This window comes from Octopus bimaculoides, chromosome 9 (assembly GCF_001194135.2).
Source record: "Octopus bimaculoides isolate UCB-OBI-ISO-001 chromosome 9, ASM119413v2, whole genome shotgun sequence".
NCBI classification, from domain to species: domain Eukaryota; kingdom Metazoa; phylum Mollusca; class Cephalopoda; order Octopoda; family Octopodidae; genus Octopus; species Octopus bimaculoides.
Window position 1 is genome coordinate 29,262,023 of NC_068989.1, and position 18,013 is coordinate 29,280,035.

Genomic DNA, 18,013 nt, shown 5'->3' on the forward strand with positions numbered 1-18,013 from the left:
TATATATATATATATATATATATATATATATATATTTGACAGGAAGGACAACAAAAGAAAGAGACCTCGATATTATGCAAATAGAGGAATTTATCTGTAAAAATATGTGACACTTATTCAGTAGCCATGATAAATCTCTGAGTTTTGGATGCCAGATATATGTATGTATGTATATATATATATATGTGTGTGTGTGTGTATATATATATGTATGTATATATGTGTGTGTGTATATCAATGTGCTTCATTGTGATATCAATGGTGCTCCATTGTGATAGGTAGAAACTCCAAGCATTGTAAACCATGGCCCGGACCATGTTTACCAGCATGAACGTCAGACTTTTCTAAGAAAATTCTGGAAATGATCAACTGATGTAAAGTTATTTTTATTTATACAAAAAAAGTGCGTAAATTACATGGGTTTTTACAGCATATGAAACTTAATAGCAGACTAAAGGCAGATATTGTTCTGACATATTTATACTCTCCTGAAAGATGATGCAATATATTGTAAGAATTCTGTCATTACATAGAAATATTGCACTACCCTATAACCTAGCAGATTGAAGGTGATGCAATACCACACAAATTTATAGGAATATTTTCATAATTTTTCCCATTCTATCTAAAATTCAGCAAATAAATTGAATACAATTTTATCTATTTTATATCTGATAAATATCTAGGAAAATAATATTTGAAACTGCTTTTATTCTGTTTGGAATGACGAGAGTATTGTCTGAATTTAATTCGAGGGTCCAATGGACCCATACAGTAATGAATGCATAAAGTAAAATTTTCTAGCTTATATAAACATACGGAAAATTTCCTATTTAACAAATAAAAGAGAGTCAAGAAAAAATAAGAGTTACGAGAAATCATCAGAATCAAATAATATAAACAGTAGGAAAAAGCAACTGAAAAAACTGAAATGAGTCCATTGGACCCATTGGTAGACAGAGGGTTAAATGAAATTCAAGCAATTCGATATTAACAGTATTTTCAATATTACCTTGACATTTAAGGCAGTGAGCTGGAAGAATCTTTTGCATGTCTGCTAAAATGCTTAGCTGCATTTTGTCTGACTTTATGTTATGAGTTCAAATTCCGCTGAGTGGATAAAATACGTACCAGTTGAACTCTGGGATTAATGCAATCCACATGCCCCTCCCCTGAAATTGCTGGCCTTGTGCCAAAATCTGAAGCCAATATTACCTTGACATTTAAGGAGTTTTAATTTTCTATTTTCTTCACTTCCCTCTACTTGTATTTCATTTATTTGATCTTAATAGATTAAAATAGAGAGTAACAAGCTTGATTATGGAGTGGAGAGTTAATGAGGTTTTTATTTTTTGTTTGTTTGTTTTTTTTTTTATTTCGTCACCTATTGAGAAATAGGTAACAGGCGGTGAGCTGGCAGAAACGTTACCCTGTTAAGCGAAATGCTTAGCAGTATTTCGTCTGCCGTTATGTTCTGAGTTCAAATTCCGCCAAGGTCGACTTTGCCTTTCATCCTGGGGTTGATGTAATCGACTTAATCCCTTTGTCTGTCCTTGTTTGTCCCCTCTATGTTTAGCCCCTCATGAGCAATAAAGAAATAAGAAATAGGTAATTCTGCCGCACCAAAGTTTGAATTCAATAGTTAACATTCCAGTAATTTGTTGAAATGCAGGGATAGTCATGCAAAAAAAACCAGATAATTTAAAAAATATGTCTGTTAATGGGGGGAAAAAATCATGTAAAGAATAACAAAGGAACAAAGAACATGCATATTAAATATGACAGATTTTAAACCATTAGTAGTAAAACAAAATAAAACAACACTATTTTTCTATTAGTGAACCGTTTCTCTGGAAGACATAAACAGGAGATATCTTCTTTTTCCCTTTACAGCTAATACATTTTTAACAATAGCTAAAAGTTCAGTTTATCAAGTGAATGTAAATTATTTGGCAATGGCCTCATAGCTATGAGGTATAAACAAATGTCTACAGAATCTTCTGAAGCAAAATTATTAAGGATTGTGAGGGAAAAGAGAAACTAGTAAAAAGAAGCTATTATAAAATAGCTGTTGAATTTTCATTGAAACCGGTTAGAAATCACAGAAATAAAGCCTCTGTAATCCCAGGAGACTTAGACTTTCCTAATCCCATATGTATCTTTGATTTGTTTGTTGGTTTATCTTACTCTTCAAAAAACTACTAACTCTGTTGACTGTTAGCAAGAACCAATAATCAAAGCTATTAAACTAGAATATAAACCATTTTTATCCTTTTTTTTTTTTTTGAAAGAAAACCAATATTTTCTTACCAATATTTTCAAATGACCAAAACCAAAACTAAAAACTAAAAGACAAAGTAAAAGTCTATCAGCTCAATTTCTAGTAGAGACACAACTAACTGTTTACTGATAAGTAATATATGGAGCAAAACCTAGCACATTTGTAACTACCATATCAAAACTTCATAACAAATGATTATCATATTCCATTTTGGGTTATGATATTCAATGCTTCTATAGTTTTTATTTTCTTGCTTGTTTGTTTTTTATCTTTTTTTTTTTTAATGTCTTGGGGTTGGAGGAAGAGGCAGCACCCATGTTCTTTGCAGATCCTCATAAACCAGTAAGATTGATACCATTAATTTTCCTCCTCGAACATTTGTAACTCAATGACTACAAAAAAAGATAGCGAGTTGCTAAGTTTCTGTATACATGTGTTTACTCATCCATTCTTCTTAACACAAAACTCTACATTTGTTTCAAATTTCCAAATGATTTTTATGAATTCTTCAAATTAAGCTCTATTAATGTAAACATTATGGATATCACACAATGCATGTGTTTTGTCTAAATGCTTTTAGGCTGCAGCATTTCATCCAAGAAAGTCTCTTTAAAATATAGAGTGTTAAAAAAACAATGTATACCTCACAACCAGGTGAAACAAATTACCTTGTAGGTGAATGAGAATGGTAGCTATTGATATTTTTGCTGTTATTTCAGCTCATCAGTACCATCAATAATGTTTATATTATTAGAGCTAATTCTAACTCAAAATTTTAATTTGTTTTACTTGTGCAGCACTGATACACATCAACTGATAGATTTTATGTTATCTGTATATACCTGAGATCAACAATTTGAACTAATTTGGAGGGTGACTTTAGTATATATATATATATATATATATATATATATATATATATATATATATATATATATATATATATCCTTCTAACCTTTTATTTGTTTCAGTCATTGCACAGCAGCCATGACAGGGCACTACCTTGAAGGGTTTTAGGACTCCAGCACTTAATTTCATAAGTCTGGTACTTATTCTATTAGTTTCTTTTGCTGAACTGTTAAGTTACAGGGTCAAAACCAAACACCAGTTGTTATACGATGGATGGTGGGAGGGAAACACTGGTGTGCATGCATACACATACACAATACACTTCCACACAGTTTCTCTCTACTGAATTCACTCATAAGGCATTGAATGGGACTAAGTTCAAAACTAGTTGGTCACAAAGTGAGCTTCTTAACCACACAGCTATAGCTGCACCTATATATGAAGTTGGTGTTCTAAGATAGTATTGCAGAGTTGATCACGTCTGCCGTACATGGGCAGTTTCCTAAAGGAAGTGCCTACCCCACTTACCACTACTCTACTTATGAATATGCCACAAAAGAAAGACAATCAATAGATTCACAGCATCCACAGAGCTTCAGAGGGTGCCAGATATTGGTATATACTGGCTATGTGGTAAGAAGTTTGCTTCCCAACCACATGGCTCCAGGTTCAATCCTATTACATAGCACTTTGGGTAAGTATCTTCTACCATAGCCCTGGACGAACCAAAGCCTTTGAATGGATTTGGTAGATGAAAACAGAAAGAAGCCAGTCTTATGTGTGTGTTTGTGTCCCCTTGTCTTAACATTGCATGATAGTTGTAAATGAGTGTTACTGTCATACAAGCAATGTCATTCATTTCCAATATTTTGCAAGAACATGTCTGGCCATGGGGAAATATTACTTTGCTTGGCAACAGGAAGAGCATCTAACTGCAGAAAATCTGCCTCAAATATACTCTATCCAACCCATGCAAGCATGGAAAAGTGGATGATAAATTATGATGACATACATAAATATATAGAGACAACAGAAAGATGTTCCAACTGGATCTGGTCAAGGAGGAACAAAAATGACTCCATACTATTTGAAGACAATATTTTGGTATCTTAATGTTAAGGGAAATAACTCTGAGTGATTCATTGTGAAAGCGTTGACAATTTACTGCTACCATGACAACTGACATTATTTCTTCTTTAAGTATAACTTTGAAAGCTGAATCAGAGAGGAGTTACAACTAGTTAAAATCTCTAAGCAGTTTAAATGCACAAGTCTCTGATATCCAAGTAGCTAAAAAGTGTCAATAGAAGGGCACCGATGAGTTATGATCTGGACGCAGACCAGCCCCCTTAGAATGTAAGAAGTTAAGGGCCAAAACACTTGCCTGAAGTGGGTTTCTTCTCTGAAGATCTTCTGCTGTGCAATTCTGAGAATTTCTTACCACTATATAGAAGCACTGAATCCAAAGAATGCTCAAAACACAAATGTATGTGTGTGCATTCATGTTCATGCATATTTGTGGATGCAGATACCAAAGTCCTACTTCTGTTTATAATTATGAACATTAGAAACAAGTTTTTTAATATGACTCACTCTCTCAACTTTTTCATATAGCAACTCATTACTTAATGTCATACTTGCTTGAAGAGGAAATCCTCAAAAGGCTGGTATTCAACTTCAGCCATATTTTGTTTTAGTATTAAAAGCAGCTCGCCCATTTATGTGACTATTGAATGATAAAGGATACCCTGAAACTTAGAACACAACTTGTAAAGTGATGACATATATGATAGAAGCACTAGATTCATTTCATTACATTAATATAAGCTTAAGATGATAGAGTTGTGAAAGTATCACTATGTTCCAGCATCCTGCACTCTGAGTTCAAATCCAGCCAAAGTCAATGTTGTTGCAATCTGTCTGGAGTTAATAAATAAAAGGGCATGGAAAAAGGTACCTTGTGGTATTTACTACAGCTCTTTGCATTTTGAGTTCAAATCCTGCCATGGCCTACTTGGGTTCCTTTAGTGCAATCTACTCTGTTGCAAACAGTTTGAAGCTAACTTCTACCCCTCTCACCAGTCTTGGAAGCTCTATAATAGGTTATGGGCACTGTCCTTTCCCCCTTTAACCCCCCTCCTCCTCTCAACAAAAGGAAGATAATTCTAGAATCAATTTCACAGTAAACACACATCCAGCCCATATCATTATTGTGGTTAATAGAAAGAAAAACATCTTAGCTTATGTTCCTCAGCTAAATCTGTAAACAATACTATGTAGCTGGAAACATCACCAACAATAACATGCCAAGAGAGATTAAAGAAGACCTAGCCAAAAGCAGTCAGGTTCAACCTAAAAATATTGGATCATCTCAGAGAAGAAATAATTTGGGAAGACTGGATTGCAAACCTGCATATCACATGCCAGAATGGGTTGAAATAAATAATTATATTGATTTTTAAAAAAACTAACAATGGGGAATCCAAGTTAAACTGTTTCCATGAATGAATATTTTTCTTAAAATACAGAGTGATTACAATGGTATAATGTGTGTGTAAACACATGCATCCACATACCATAAGCAATACATTTGGTCTCTTTTCACAATTCCAACATAAACATCCTCCAGTAAAAGAAAAAAAAGTATCAAGAAGAAAAATCCATTAAGTTAACTAAACTAGGAAACCAAAAGCCACTCATTCAAGCAAACATTAGAAGTGAAATCCAGAAGAAATTTCAAAAGATATGCAGCTCTAAAAAGATTAGGAAGTTTTAAAAATGCAAGATTCTTTTAAAAAATTCACCTGACCTTTTGGCTTTATGCAGTGGTGTTTCTTCAAAGTTTGACTTTTTGTGGTTTCTGCCAGTTTGAATAAGGAAAAAAATCAATATATTTTAATAAAGAAAACAAAGAATAAATTTTTAAAAATCACAAACAAAATAATCATAATGGCAACATCAATGCTTCAAGAAAAATGGTTCAACAAAAACTATAAAAGTAAAAATACTATGATGGGCATATCTTTAATATATGGCAGCATGATACCAAAAACATTAGATTATTGAATTTGAGCAGAAATAACCAGAAATTAACTTGTTTTAAAACTTCCTCAGTTTATAAAAAATACTAAACAAGATAAGTTCTAATGAAGTATGAAGAGCACTAATATACCACTAGAGTTGGTCACAGCTAATACATTGATATAGAATTGGGGAAGGAGACAGGATTAACATTACTTAATTTAATAAGATTGAAAATAGAACACTGAAGCAATTAGAGCAATAATGATATATAGATTCATCACCTGAGATAAAGAAATAGGGTCATCCAAAAATAATATTTGACAGGTTTATCTTGGCTTTAAAAAAAATCCTTTAAAAAACTGGCTTCATTTTTATTCCATTCTTCAGCTATTCTTACAAGTATGTTTTCTAGCTAACTGTCTTTTACTCTCTGATATTGACTTCTTATAATATAGTTTCTGTTTTCTCCCACTTGAATGTCAGTGTTTAAACAGCACAACCATTTTATATACATATATATATATATATATATATATATATATATATATATATATATATATATATATATTGGGTCATCCCATAAATATTGCAGTTTTTTTATACTTCTTTTATTTTTCAAAATTATGATAAATAAAGTTCTTTTTTAATCTAAAATATACTCTCCTTCATTTTCTACAATGCTCTTCCACCTATCTGGTAGACTTGCAAGGCCCCTCTTCCAAAATTTACTTGACCATGACGAAAAATACTCATCCAGTACTGTTCTGACCTCATTTACAGAATTCAAATTTTTTCTGTCCAAATGATTTTGAAGACTGCAGAATAAATGATAATCAGATGGAGCAATGTCCACTAAATATGGTGGATGGGGCAACGTTTGCCATTCAAACTACTCCAGCCTCTGGAATGTCATCCTCGCCATATGTGGCTGAGCATTATCCTGGTGAAAGGACACCTTTCGTCTTGAAACCAAAGATGGTTGTTTTTCTTCTAGCACTGACTTAAGCCACTCAAGCAGCTCACAGTAGATCTCCTTTGTTATCGTTTCATTTGGGTTTAAAAGTTCAAAGCGGACTAAACCTTTCATATCCCACCAAACAGATAACAACACCTTACATGGTGAAGACCTTCTTTAGTCTGAGGTGCCGGTGTTTCTCTTTTTCCCTACCCACTGACTTTGGCATTTGACATTTTTATAGAGAATCCATTTCTCATCACCAGTCACTATTTGGTCCAAAACAAAGTTCATTCCTGAGACATGACAGCAAAGAACACACATTCACTCTCTGCGCGCAATTAGATTCGGAAAGTTTGTGAGAAACCCACTGACCTAATTTACTGACTTTTCCGATGGCATGCAGGTGTCGATGAATGGTTGAATGACCAAATCCAAGCTTCTCTGCTAGTTCCTAAACAGTTACTGTGGGATTTTGTTCCACCAGAGTTTGCAGGACTTCTCGTCAAGCTCTACAGATCTTCCAGGACAAAGTTCATCTTCTAGGCTGACGTTTCCGGCTCAGAATTTCTGGAACCACCATTGACACTGGCTGATGTTTATTGTCTGATCCCCATATACCTCATTAATATTCCTCACACTTTCCATCATGTTGTTGCCTTTATTGAACTCATAAAGCAAAATATGCCGAATATTCTCCTTTGTTCCTTCCATTACAGCTTTGAAAAAATAACTGCTAAAATCAAACTACACTCTTCAAAACTTGCACTAAGAATAAGGAGAAGGTAAAATTACTACCTGCTTTTATAGCAAGTTGATGCAGGTAGTTTATCCCCCCACTCTGACTTTTAGCTCGTGTAATTTTTAAAACCGCATTATTTATGGAATGACCCATAAAGTCAAGAGTAGAGAAAAAAATCCTTCATGCAATGACGAGTAAAAAGAGAATTTAATCTAAAAGATAAGAAACATGTATAAATAAAATGTACTTTTATCAATATCACTGAAGAAGACAGTTTGAGAAATAACTTGGTAACTCAATAATGGCATATTGCATAAAACCAAAATAATTGACCACTTGATATTTTAACATCGTTTTGAAAATAACAGGATGACTTTATATCTTACACAGACACTAGGCTATATACTTGTAAGATAGAAGTATAGTTAACTGAATCAATACCAATTCATTACATGTACTTTATCAAACCTCAGAAAGAGGAAGGCAAGCATCAGTTCCTTACTTTCAATAACAGCAAAAGTAACCTTTAAAGGGATTTGGGAAAATTTCCTTAACCTACAAAAGCAGATTTATGGAAGCTAAGATCTATTTTGACTGATATGACTGAACAGGAGATACTAAATTACAGATTTGATTTTTTTTCCTATGTTGAATTAAATAAGTTAAAATATAAACAGTAATGATCTCAGAGGAAACTAGAGGGTAGATGAATGGCTTGTGAAAGCAGTACAGGCTATGTACAGCAGTACTGTTAGTGAGGTATGAGTTAGCCATAAGTACAGTGAAGAATTTAGTGTACAGGTAGGTGTTCACCAAGGCTCAGTCCTAGGACCCCTCCTATTCATCATCATCCTCCAGGCCATAACAGAGCAATTTAAAACTGGAAGCCCATGGTAACTACAATATGCTGATGATCTTGCCCACATAGCAGAATCTATAACAGAATTACCAAAGAAATTCTAGGAGTGGAAACAAAACCTGGAATTACAGGATCTTAAGTTAACTTAGCAAAGATCACATTCCCTAGTAAGCAAGAAATCAGACAGGACTCTACCTGCTTCAGGTAAATGCCCCTACTTGATATATAGGATGGGTGCAGGTAGAAATTCCATTTGGTGTAACCAGTGCAAGCTATGGATACACCAGAGGTGCAGTGGAATAGTAGGAAGGTTAACAGAGAAAGTAGTGTTTGTATGTGGAAGATGTACAGGAGCCATAAAGACTACAGATACAAGGACTTCCTCAAATGTCCCAGAGGCTCTGTGAAAGTTGTGGATAATTTCTGCTACCTAGGTGACCTGACTAGCAGTGAAGGAGGATGTGCCAAAAGTTTAATTGTTAACCCTTTTAAAACAGTTGATGTAAACTTACGTTTGCAATGTACATGCTTTAAATCAGTCAACGTAATTATACGTTGCCTAACTTAGAACCTATCGCCTGAGTTAGTACTGGTTCACCTGCTGACTGATAGGCCAATTAGATATTTCATGTAAATATTAATAATCTGATAGGTTGGTCCCGCCACTCTAGCTCTGTCAACTTCGTCATCACATCCTGTTTCGTCAAATTTACAGTCGCCACGTCCTACTACTCTGGCTCCATCGACTTCATAGTTGTGTCCTGTTTCATTGAATTTACAGTCGTCACACCAAGCCCCACCACCTCACCAGTTGTTTCTTCCAGTTCAGATGATGACTCAGAGAGTGAGTATTTTCCTAGTTCAGAATCAGATGATTCTGATAGCAATGATGGTATTCCAGTGAATCAAAGGTATGGGTGAGCAGTAGTGAATGGCCCTGGATAACAGAATGTCATGTGGTGAGCAAGAGACAATTTCATCCAACAGCATGAGTTTACTGGTATGCCTGGTATAAAGGAAAACTTTGAACATGGAAGCTCGTCATTGGAAATTTTCCAAGAGTTTTTGATGGATGAAATGTTCCAATATATAACAAACAAAACAAATGACTATGCTGAAAACCACCCCCAGCATGTCAGACCCAGACACGATGGTGATTGGTTTTCAACAACAGGGGACGAAATCAAAGTTGTACTTGCCCTGCTGATACTGACAGACATCATGAAGAAACTGACCCTGGTGTCATATTGGAATCGGGATCCAACCACGTCGACACCTTTCTTTCCAGGAACAATGCCACATGATGGATTTTTGGTGTTTCTTTGAAATTTACATTTCAACTCAGGCAAGAACCAGGATGACAGGCTGCACAAAATAATCCTATTAGTGACAAAGTGACTGAAAATTTCAGAACAGTCCATGTCCCCACACAGGACATTTGTACAGATAAGAGTTTGTGGAAATTCAAGGGAAGGCTCCGGTTCAAACAATACAAACCGATCAAACATGCCCGCTTTGGAGTCAAGGTTTATAAAATATGCCAATCAAATAGTAGAGCCTGTGGGTACACATGGAATTACAAAATCTACACTGGTCAGGACAGATTGGTATCTTCCAGCATCTACTCTAGCGTCAATTGATATTGTGTTGACACAGAATGAAAACTTGTTTGACAAATGCTACAATATTTATATGAACAACTGGTTTTCCAGTTCAAACTTCTTCCTGTAGCTGCCCTATGAGGCTGTGAGGACTCACAGGAAAAACATGCCACCCAATCTTCACAAAATAAAACTTTGAAAGGGGGAACAGCATACAAATGCACCAATAGCAGCATTCTAGCTCTAGTGTGGAGTAACAAGAAAAACGTCTGCATGTTATCCACAATACATTCTGCAAGCATGATGGACACTAGGAAATAATATGCAGACAGTAACACCATAATAAAACCAAGTGTAGTTGTTTCATACAATGAAGGGACGGGTAGGGTTGATTGCTCAGATCAGCTGGCAATGACACACAAATTGGTGAGAAAATTCGGGAAATGGTACAAAAAAATTTTCTTGTATATAGCTGACATGTGTGTCATGAACTCACATTCGGTTTGGCAGATGCTTGGTGGTGTGGGGGATGGATTGACATTCAGGAATCTATTGTCCCATGAAATGATAGAAGCATCAGACCTGCCAAAGTACAGAACACATAGACGTCCCCACACCAGACTCTCTTTTTACCACATGGTGAAGAGACGTGGACATTTTCCACATCTGCTTCCCCTCAACGCCAAGAAGACAAATGCTTCAAAGAGATGCACAGTATGTAAAGCAAAAGGGAAACATAAGGAAACTAGATACCATTGTTCACAATGTGATGTGCCACTGTGTGTGGTACCCTGTTTTGAACTCTACCACACTAAAATCAATTTTTGAATTCACATGATTGTAAATACATGAAGTTGATCTGACTTGTGCTGTCGAGTAATCTTATTCAGGAATAATACTGCATGAGCGTCCTGCACAGGGATACAGTTTAGGTAAATAAACAGCACTTGCACTAAAGTGGTTGACATAAATATACACTGAACATTATCTTGCTCTGAGTGCTGACCTCAATCAGCGTGATTATACTGTTGCCACGTGCAGGTAACCAAATGAGCCACCCCTGTAAACTGGTTAAAGTGGTTGAGGTAAATATACACCGAACCATTGTCGTGCGCTAATTGCTGATCTCAGCTGAGATGATTACTCTCAATGCAACCTAGTTGCTTGATAAAAAAAAAACCGTTGTCATAGGATTAAAATAAGAATAGGATAGAAAAAGGTCTCTCTCTCTCTCTCTCTCTCTCCAAGTGAAAAGAAGATTGTATGATGCATGTATATGAACTGCAATGGTATATGGTAGTGAGAAATGGGTCCTGAATGCAGAGGACATGCGAAGACAAGAGAGGAATGAAGCTGGTATGCTCTTCTGGATATGCAATGTCGGTGTGTGCATGCAACAGAGCACTAGTGCATTCAGAGAAAAATTAGGCATAAGAGGAATTAGATGCAGTGTGCAAGACAGAACACTGCATTGGTTTGGTCATATGATACAGATGGAAGAAGACTGTTGCATAAAGAATCACTTAAAGTGGAAGGAGGCTGTGGAAGATGGAAATCCAAGAAGACATGGGAAGAAGTATTGAGGACCAATCTCAAAACACTGAGCCTTATGAAGGAGATGACAAAGGACCAAGATGTAGCGTATTGTTGTACTCAAGAAGACTGGCCCATCACAACAGAATTGATATCCTAAAACCAAGGTGTGACATAAAAAGCATTGGTGCTGGTGTCATGTAAAAGGTGTTGGTGTTACATAAAAAGCACTGGTGCATGTGCCATGTAAACAGCACCAGTGATGGTGCCATGTAAAAAGCACCCAACTGTAGAAATCAAGCCAAAACAATGAAACCTGATGCAGCCCCTGGTCTTGTCAGTGCCTGTCAAGCCATCCAACTCATGTCAGCATTTTTCAAACCAGATTCTATGCTCATCATCATCATCGTTTAACGTCCGCTTTCCATGCTAGCATGGGTTGGACGATTTGACTGAGGACTGGTGAAACCGGATGGCAACACCAGGCTCCAATCTAATGTTATTTGTGAGTATACCCTAGCACTACACCATCTCTCTTCTGCTCTTTCTTACACTTTTGCTGTTTCCTACTCTCTCTCTCTATTTCTCTTTGGTCACTCTCTCTCTCTCTCTCTCTTCTCTCCTTCTTTTGTTTTTCCTCTGACCAGGTAACCAAGTATCTCTTTTACATCAGCACACTTATTTCTGGCCTCTTTCTTGTACCTCTCTCTCTGAGTAACCATGTACCTCCACTATAGCAAGGCACCTATTTCTGCCTATTTCCCTCCAATCTTTCATCATTTGGTACAAGGTCACCTACTCTAATGTCCCCTCTGTTGTGGCAAGATACCTGCATCTGTCTTTATCTTTTTGTCACACTCTAACCTTTCATCCTCTGACATAAGTTCCCCTCCTCAAATACCCTAGCCCTCTCTTTGGTAAATATAATCTTCTCATTAATCAGATAGCATGTATTTACCCAAATGATATTAATCTGAAAAGTGTTTGCCAGAAAAATGAAAAGTCACAAATGTATAAAAGTATACTGGAAACAAGAAATTTGCATTTCCAAATTTGTTCATATTTTCATGCTTATTTGCAATATTTTGGGACTTTTAAGAACCAATTCCATGGCCCCGCCATGTACACCATGGAAGATACCTTGGCACTGAAACCACCAGCCACGAAGATGAGGTCATTGTCATTTGTCTGCGAAGTAGCTTGCAAAAGAATATCATAAAAATGGTCTTTTTGTTCATTTGGCAGACCTGCTTGTGGGGCATAGGCAGAGATAGTTGTTGCTGTACTGCGCTGCAAAACTAACCTAAGCTTAATTACTTTATCTCACATCCTGACTACCTCAATCACCATTTCTTTGCTAGAAGTATGCCCACACCAATAATCAAACAGTTAAAAGAAAAATTCACAACACCAGAAAAAGAGACCAGAAAAACTGCAGATTTTAACAATTCTGCCAGATAGCTAGTCTCTAAGAAAAATTCAAAAGAATTACATGGTTAGATAAGCTAAAAGGCTGGTCAATGAGCAAGGGATTTTATCACATCCTAGCCATAGAAAAAGACATTTCCTCAACAAACTGCCAATTGTGTTTCTCAGTTTTATAAAAATGAAAAAGCAGAGTTATGCCAAGAAAAAAGGATTAAATTAATAAAAAAAAAGTTGGCAAAGGAATCCATGAGCAAATATATTTCATACTTTGTAACTTAAAGGAAGCTTTTCAAATATTTAGATCAAAAAATCCTGACACAAAAATTAGTTTCTCAAAATTTGCACAGATAAGGCCAAAAGAATGCATACTTGCAGACAGTGCTGGTACACATAATCTATGTGTATGCACCATTCATCAGAATGTAAAACTAATGATTTCTGGCATGAAACTATCAGATTTAAGCAAGGATATGAAGTTTCACTTGATTGATTATAAACAATGTTTGGAATCAATTACTTGCAGCCCAACAACAAACAACTGCTACATGGGCAACTGTTCATATTGTAATTCTTTACTAGAAGAGCTTGAAAAATTCTTATACGAAATGTTTAATGTGAACGTGATTGATGAAGTGCAATATAAGCAATTGCTAACAACAGACACAACAATCCTAGAAAATATATCAAAATCAACAAATGATTTTGTTGAAAAATTTTGTCAAAAGCTTAATGCACTTAAAGTACATAATTTCATTGCAAAGGAACAATCTAAATTTTGTACTTCAAGAAAAGAATCTTTAAGTGAAGGAGAAACCTTAGTCATAGCAGATTTTTCAGAGAATTATTCATTCATTTTGCAAGATGCTGTACAAAGATTTCATTAGAACAAAGCTCAAGCCACTATCCATCTGTTTGTCTGTTATTATAAACAAAACAATGATATGACTAACATCAATGTTGTTATTATATCCGACTGTGTGAAGCATGATACAGTAGCAGTACATTTCTTCCAAAAAAAAAACCTGATAGATTTTCTTAGGAGCAAAGCCTTTAATATCAACAAAATTATTTATTTTTCAGATGTTGCTGCTTCACAATACAAAATTGTAAAAACTTTAAAACTTTATGTTATCATTCTATAGATTTCCAAACTAATGTAGAGTGGCACTTCTTTCCTACTTCTCATGGTAAGGAACCTTATGATGGCTTAGAAGGTACAATTAAATGAATGGCAGAGTGGGTAACGCCCTTTCAATGAACAAATCACAACTCCAAGACAACTTTATGATTATGGTCAGCAAAACATTCCTGGAATTAATTTTATCTATTCCTCAAATGATGAAATGCAAAATGAGGAAAATCTATTGAGAGAGAGATTTAAAAATGCAAGGACAATTCCAGGGGCACAAAAGTTGCATTGCTTTATTCCAAACTCACCTTTAGAAATTACAGTACAAATGATATCTACAATAGATAATTATACTAAAATTAGAATTTCCATTTTTATATCCTTCTATACGTTGAATATACAGATTTCCTGAAGCGTAGACAGACACAACTGTCTTCACACGATGTACTTCAAGTTATTCCATTAAACATGATACTTCAATAAATACAAACTCTCAATGACTTCCATCAGCTCTCATCAACTCCTACGACTTCTCTAGTCTCAACCAATATGCTACTCTTTATAAGAGTTCGGCTAGTCTATTCTTCCAATCCCACAAGGGGTGTCAAAAGCTCTTGCCACAACATCTCTCCCTTTGAGATTTACTTCCTAGGAAAGTTTAATATTTCTTCCATTTAGGCAACCATTCTGTTTGTTTCCTCTTGTGTATGCCTAGGTTTGATTTCTTGTGGTGCTGTAGAGCACTTCCATGGGTATCTTTTCTTTTTTCTGTTTATCTATTTTTTAACTGGTAAATGTCTTTTGTGTTCCCATTTTTTACCTCTTTACTATACACATCATTTTGCCAATTCATTTTGTTACTACTCCATCTTCTCAACCTTCACTTCCATTTTTGTATATTTTGAAAAACACCTTGGCACCGATATTAAAATACTTTGTCATATTTTTAATGTTTTCCTTATTTGTTTTTCTTACTGGTCAAAAATTGACATTTTATCGAGCAAACATTAGTTCCACAGGTGATTTACCTGAACAAGTGTTTGGGCTTTGAGTTACCTTATTAACCCTCAAGTATTGTGTCAATCAACTAGCGTGTTTCTTGATTTCTTTAATACTCTTTTAAATGTATCCACGAACTGTTCCACTTGCCCGTTTGATATGGCGGAGAAGAGATGTGTTCAATTGCATACATTATGAAAAAGTTTTAAAACTCATACACCATTAACTGTGTATCGGATACTATGGTGTCTGGGACAACATATCTTGCAAAGAGTTTGTGAAGACATTCTATTGTTACCGTAGAGGTTGGTTTCCAGTATCCACATATTTCTGGCCACTTAGTATAACTATCTACTTTAATCAGGTAATACACGCCATTTACTGGACTGTCAGTTTTAGGCCACACTTGAAATTTTACCGGTGGTGACTTGGCAGGGCACAATCACCACAGGATTTCACCAACTTTTCAATGTCACAGTCTAATATACATAACTTCTCATTAGTGACTTCATTCTTGATATCCCTGGGTGACCAATATGAAATTCCTTTAATAAATGCTTTTGTAATGTGACTGGCACTACAACTCTTTGTGCCTACATCAACACATTGTCACACAGTAAGAAATGGTTCGCATTTGTGTTGCACATATTTTTATTTCCTTTAGCCTTCGGTGTTTCTTTCATTTTTATAATAAATTTATCGTTCTCCAATTTTGATTTTATGTCTGGTCACATAACTAACAGTTCATGAATGACACTACACAAAATATTTTAAATTTCATTTTCGCTTGCAAAGAGGCAATCACAGTATCTTCAAATGGGTCTGTGTTTTTTAAATCAGTCTGGATAGACAATCTGCATGGCCTAATTTCTTGGATGGAATATATTCCATTTTCAAATTGTACTTTAATAATATCGTAGCCCAATGTTCTAACCTATAAGCAGTATAGGTAGGAATTCCATTTTTCAATCCAAATATTGATAATAACACTCGGTGATCAGTCTGTAACAGAAAATTTCTACTGTGCAAAAAAATCTGTGAAATTTTTCCACAGCAAAAATTGATTGCTAGAGCTTCTTTTTCGATTTGAGTATAATTTTTCTCAGCTGATATCAGAGAACATGAAGCATGAACCACTACCTTCATATTACCACCTTTATATCTATGTAGCATTATTGCTCTTATACCGAACTCAGGAACATCTGAAGCGACAACAATCTCTGCTGCAGGATTGAAGTGAGCTAATGACAAATCAGATATCAATATTTTTTAAATTTCATCAAACACCTTTTGGCAATTTTCTGACCAATTCCATTTCATATCTTTTTCAGCAAATTATTCAGTGGAGCCCTAACCTTATACATATTTGGGATATAATTTTGCTAATAATTTGCCAATCCTAAAAATACTTGTATGGTTGCTATATTAGTCAGAGAACGCATATTTCTAATTAGGTCTGCCATCGACAGGTCAAGTTGTCATCCAGTTTTTGTCAATAATTTGTCCTAAATATCTTATATCTGGTAAAAAAAAGTTCACACTCAAGGTAAAGCCATAATCCTTAATTTTTTCAAATACATATTTTACATGCTCTATGCATTGATCCCTGGATTCGCTTTTAATGAGTATATTCATCCAGACATAGACTTGCAAATCCAGTCTGCTAACATTGCATCCATAATCTGTTGAAAAATTGCTGGTTTGACTTTTAAACCAAATGGTAACCTGTTGTACTTATACAGTCCTTTATTTGTGTCAACTGTTAGATATTTCAAGCATTCATTGTCTACTCTAATTTGTAGGTATGCATCAGAGATTCAATTTAGAAAATATCTTGCCACTGTTTAACTTTGAAAAAGTACCCTCCAGAGTAAGTAGTAGATAGTGACACGTTTAAGACATTCATTTAAACCAGTGGAAAAATTAATGCACACTCTGATTTTATGATTCTTTTTCTTAATTGCCCATTTAGAATATTCCACTTTTTGGATAACTCCAATTTTTTCTAGTCTCTCAAATTCTTCATTAACTTGCTTCATTGCTGCGAAGCGTAACATTCATTTTGGTTTGAATACTGGTATGGCATTTTATTTTATTTGAAAACACGCCGTCATCTTGGTACACAGACCTAATTTATCAGATAGAACTTCAGGAAAAATATTTTTCATTTTTTCTTTCATTTTGTCTGACGACTTGTTTTTACTGGAGGAAAAACCATTTATATTTTTATAGAACAGATTTATGGGGAGGTCCCATGAATTAAACAATTCCATCCAGTCAGTACCAAGCAAGTTGTATCATTTAACACAAAAATTTTTGCTTTCAAGGTTTTACCTCGAAATGTAATCTCAGTTATCATTCTGCCAAAAAATGTAATTTTTTTCCTCAGACACCTTTCACAATGTTTAACATTTTCTCTAATGTAGGCTTTCCTATTTTTCTCCATGTGTCAGTGTTAATAATTGTAATAGAACTGCCTGTATCTGGCAATAACACCACATTCACATTATTAATTTTTATGTACACAAACTTTCTTTTGGGAGCTTCACCTAGACTTTCCGTTGAAAAAAATCTTTCCTGAATTTTTTTTGTTCGAGTTTTTTTTCTTACTCT

General features: G+C 35.1%; 1 protein-coding gene across 5 annotated transcripts in view; it reads right to left on the bottom strand.

Annotated features, from left to right (window-relative positions):
• LOC106869710 (phosphatase and actin regulator 1) overlaps window positions 1–18,013 on the bottom strand; it is a 389,302-nt gene that overhangs the window by 279,557 nt on the left and 91,732 nt on the right. For 2 of the 5 annotated variants that reach the window (XM_052970514.1, XM_052970522.1), the window contains exon 2: window positions 5,940–5,990. The exons of the other annotated variants lie outside the window; for them this stretch is intronic. In XM_052970514.1, coding sequence (XP_052826474.1) covers window positions 5,940–5,990 — 51 coding nt within the window. The remainder of the gene's footprint in view (window positions 1–5,939; window positions 5,991–18,013) is intronic. 5 annotated transcript variants of the gene reach the window in all.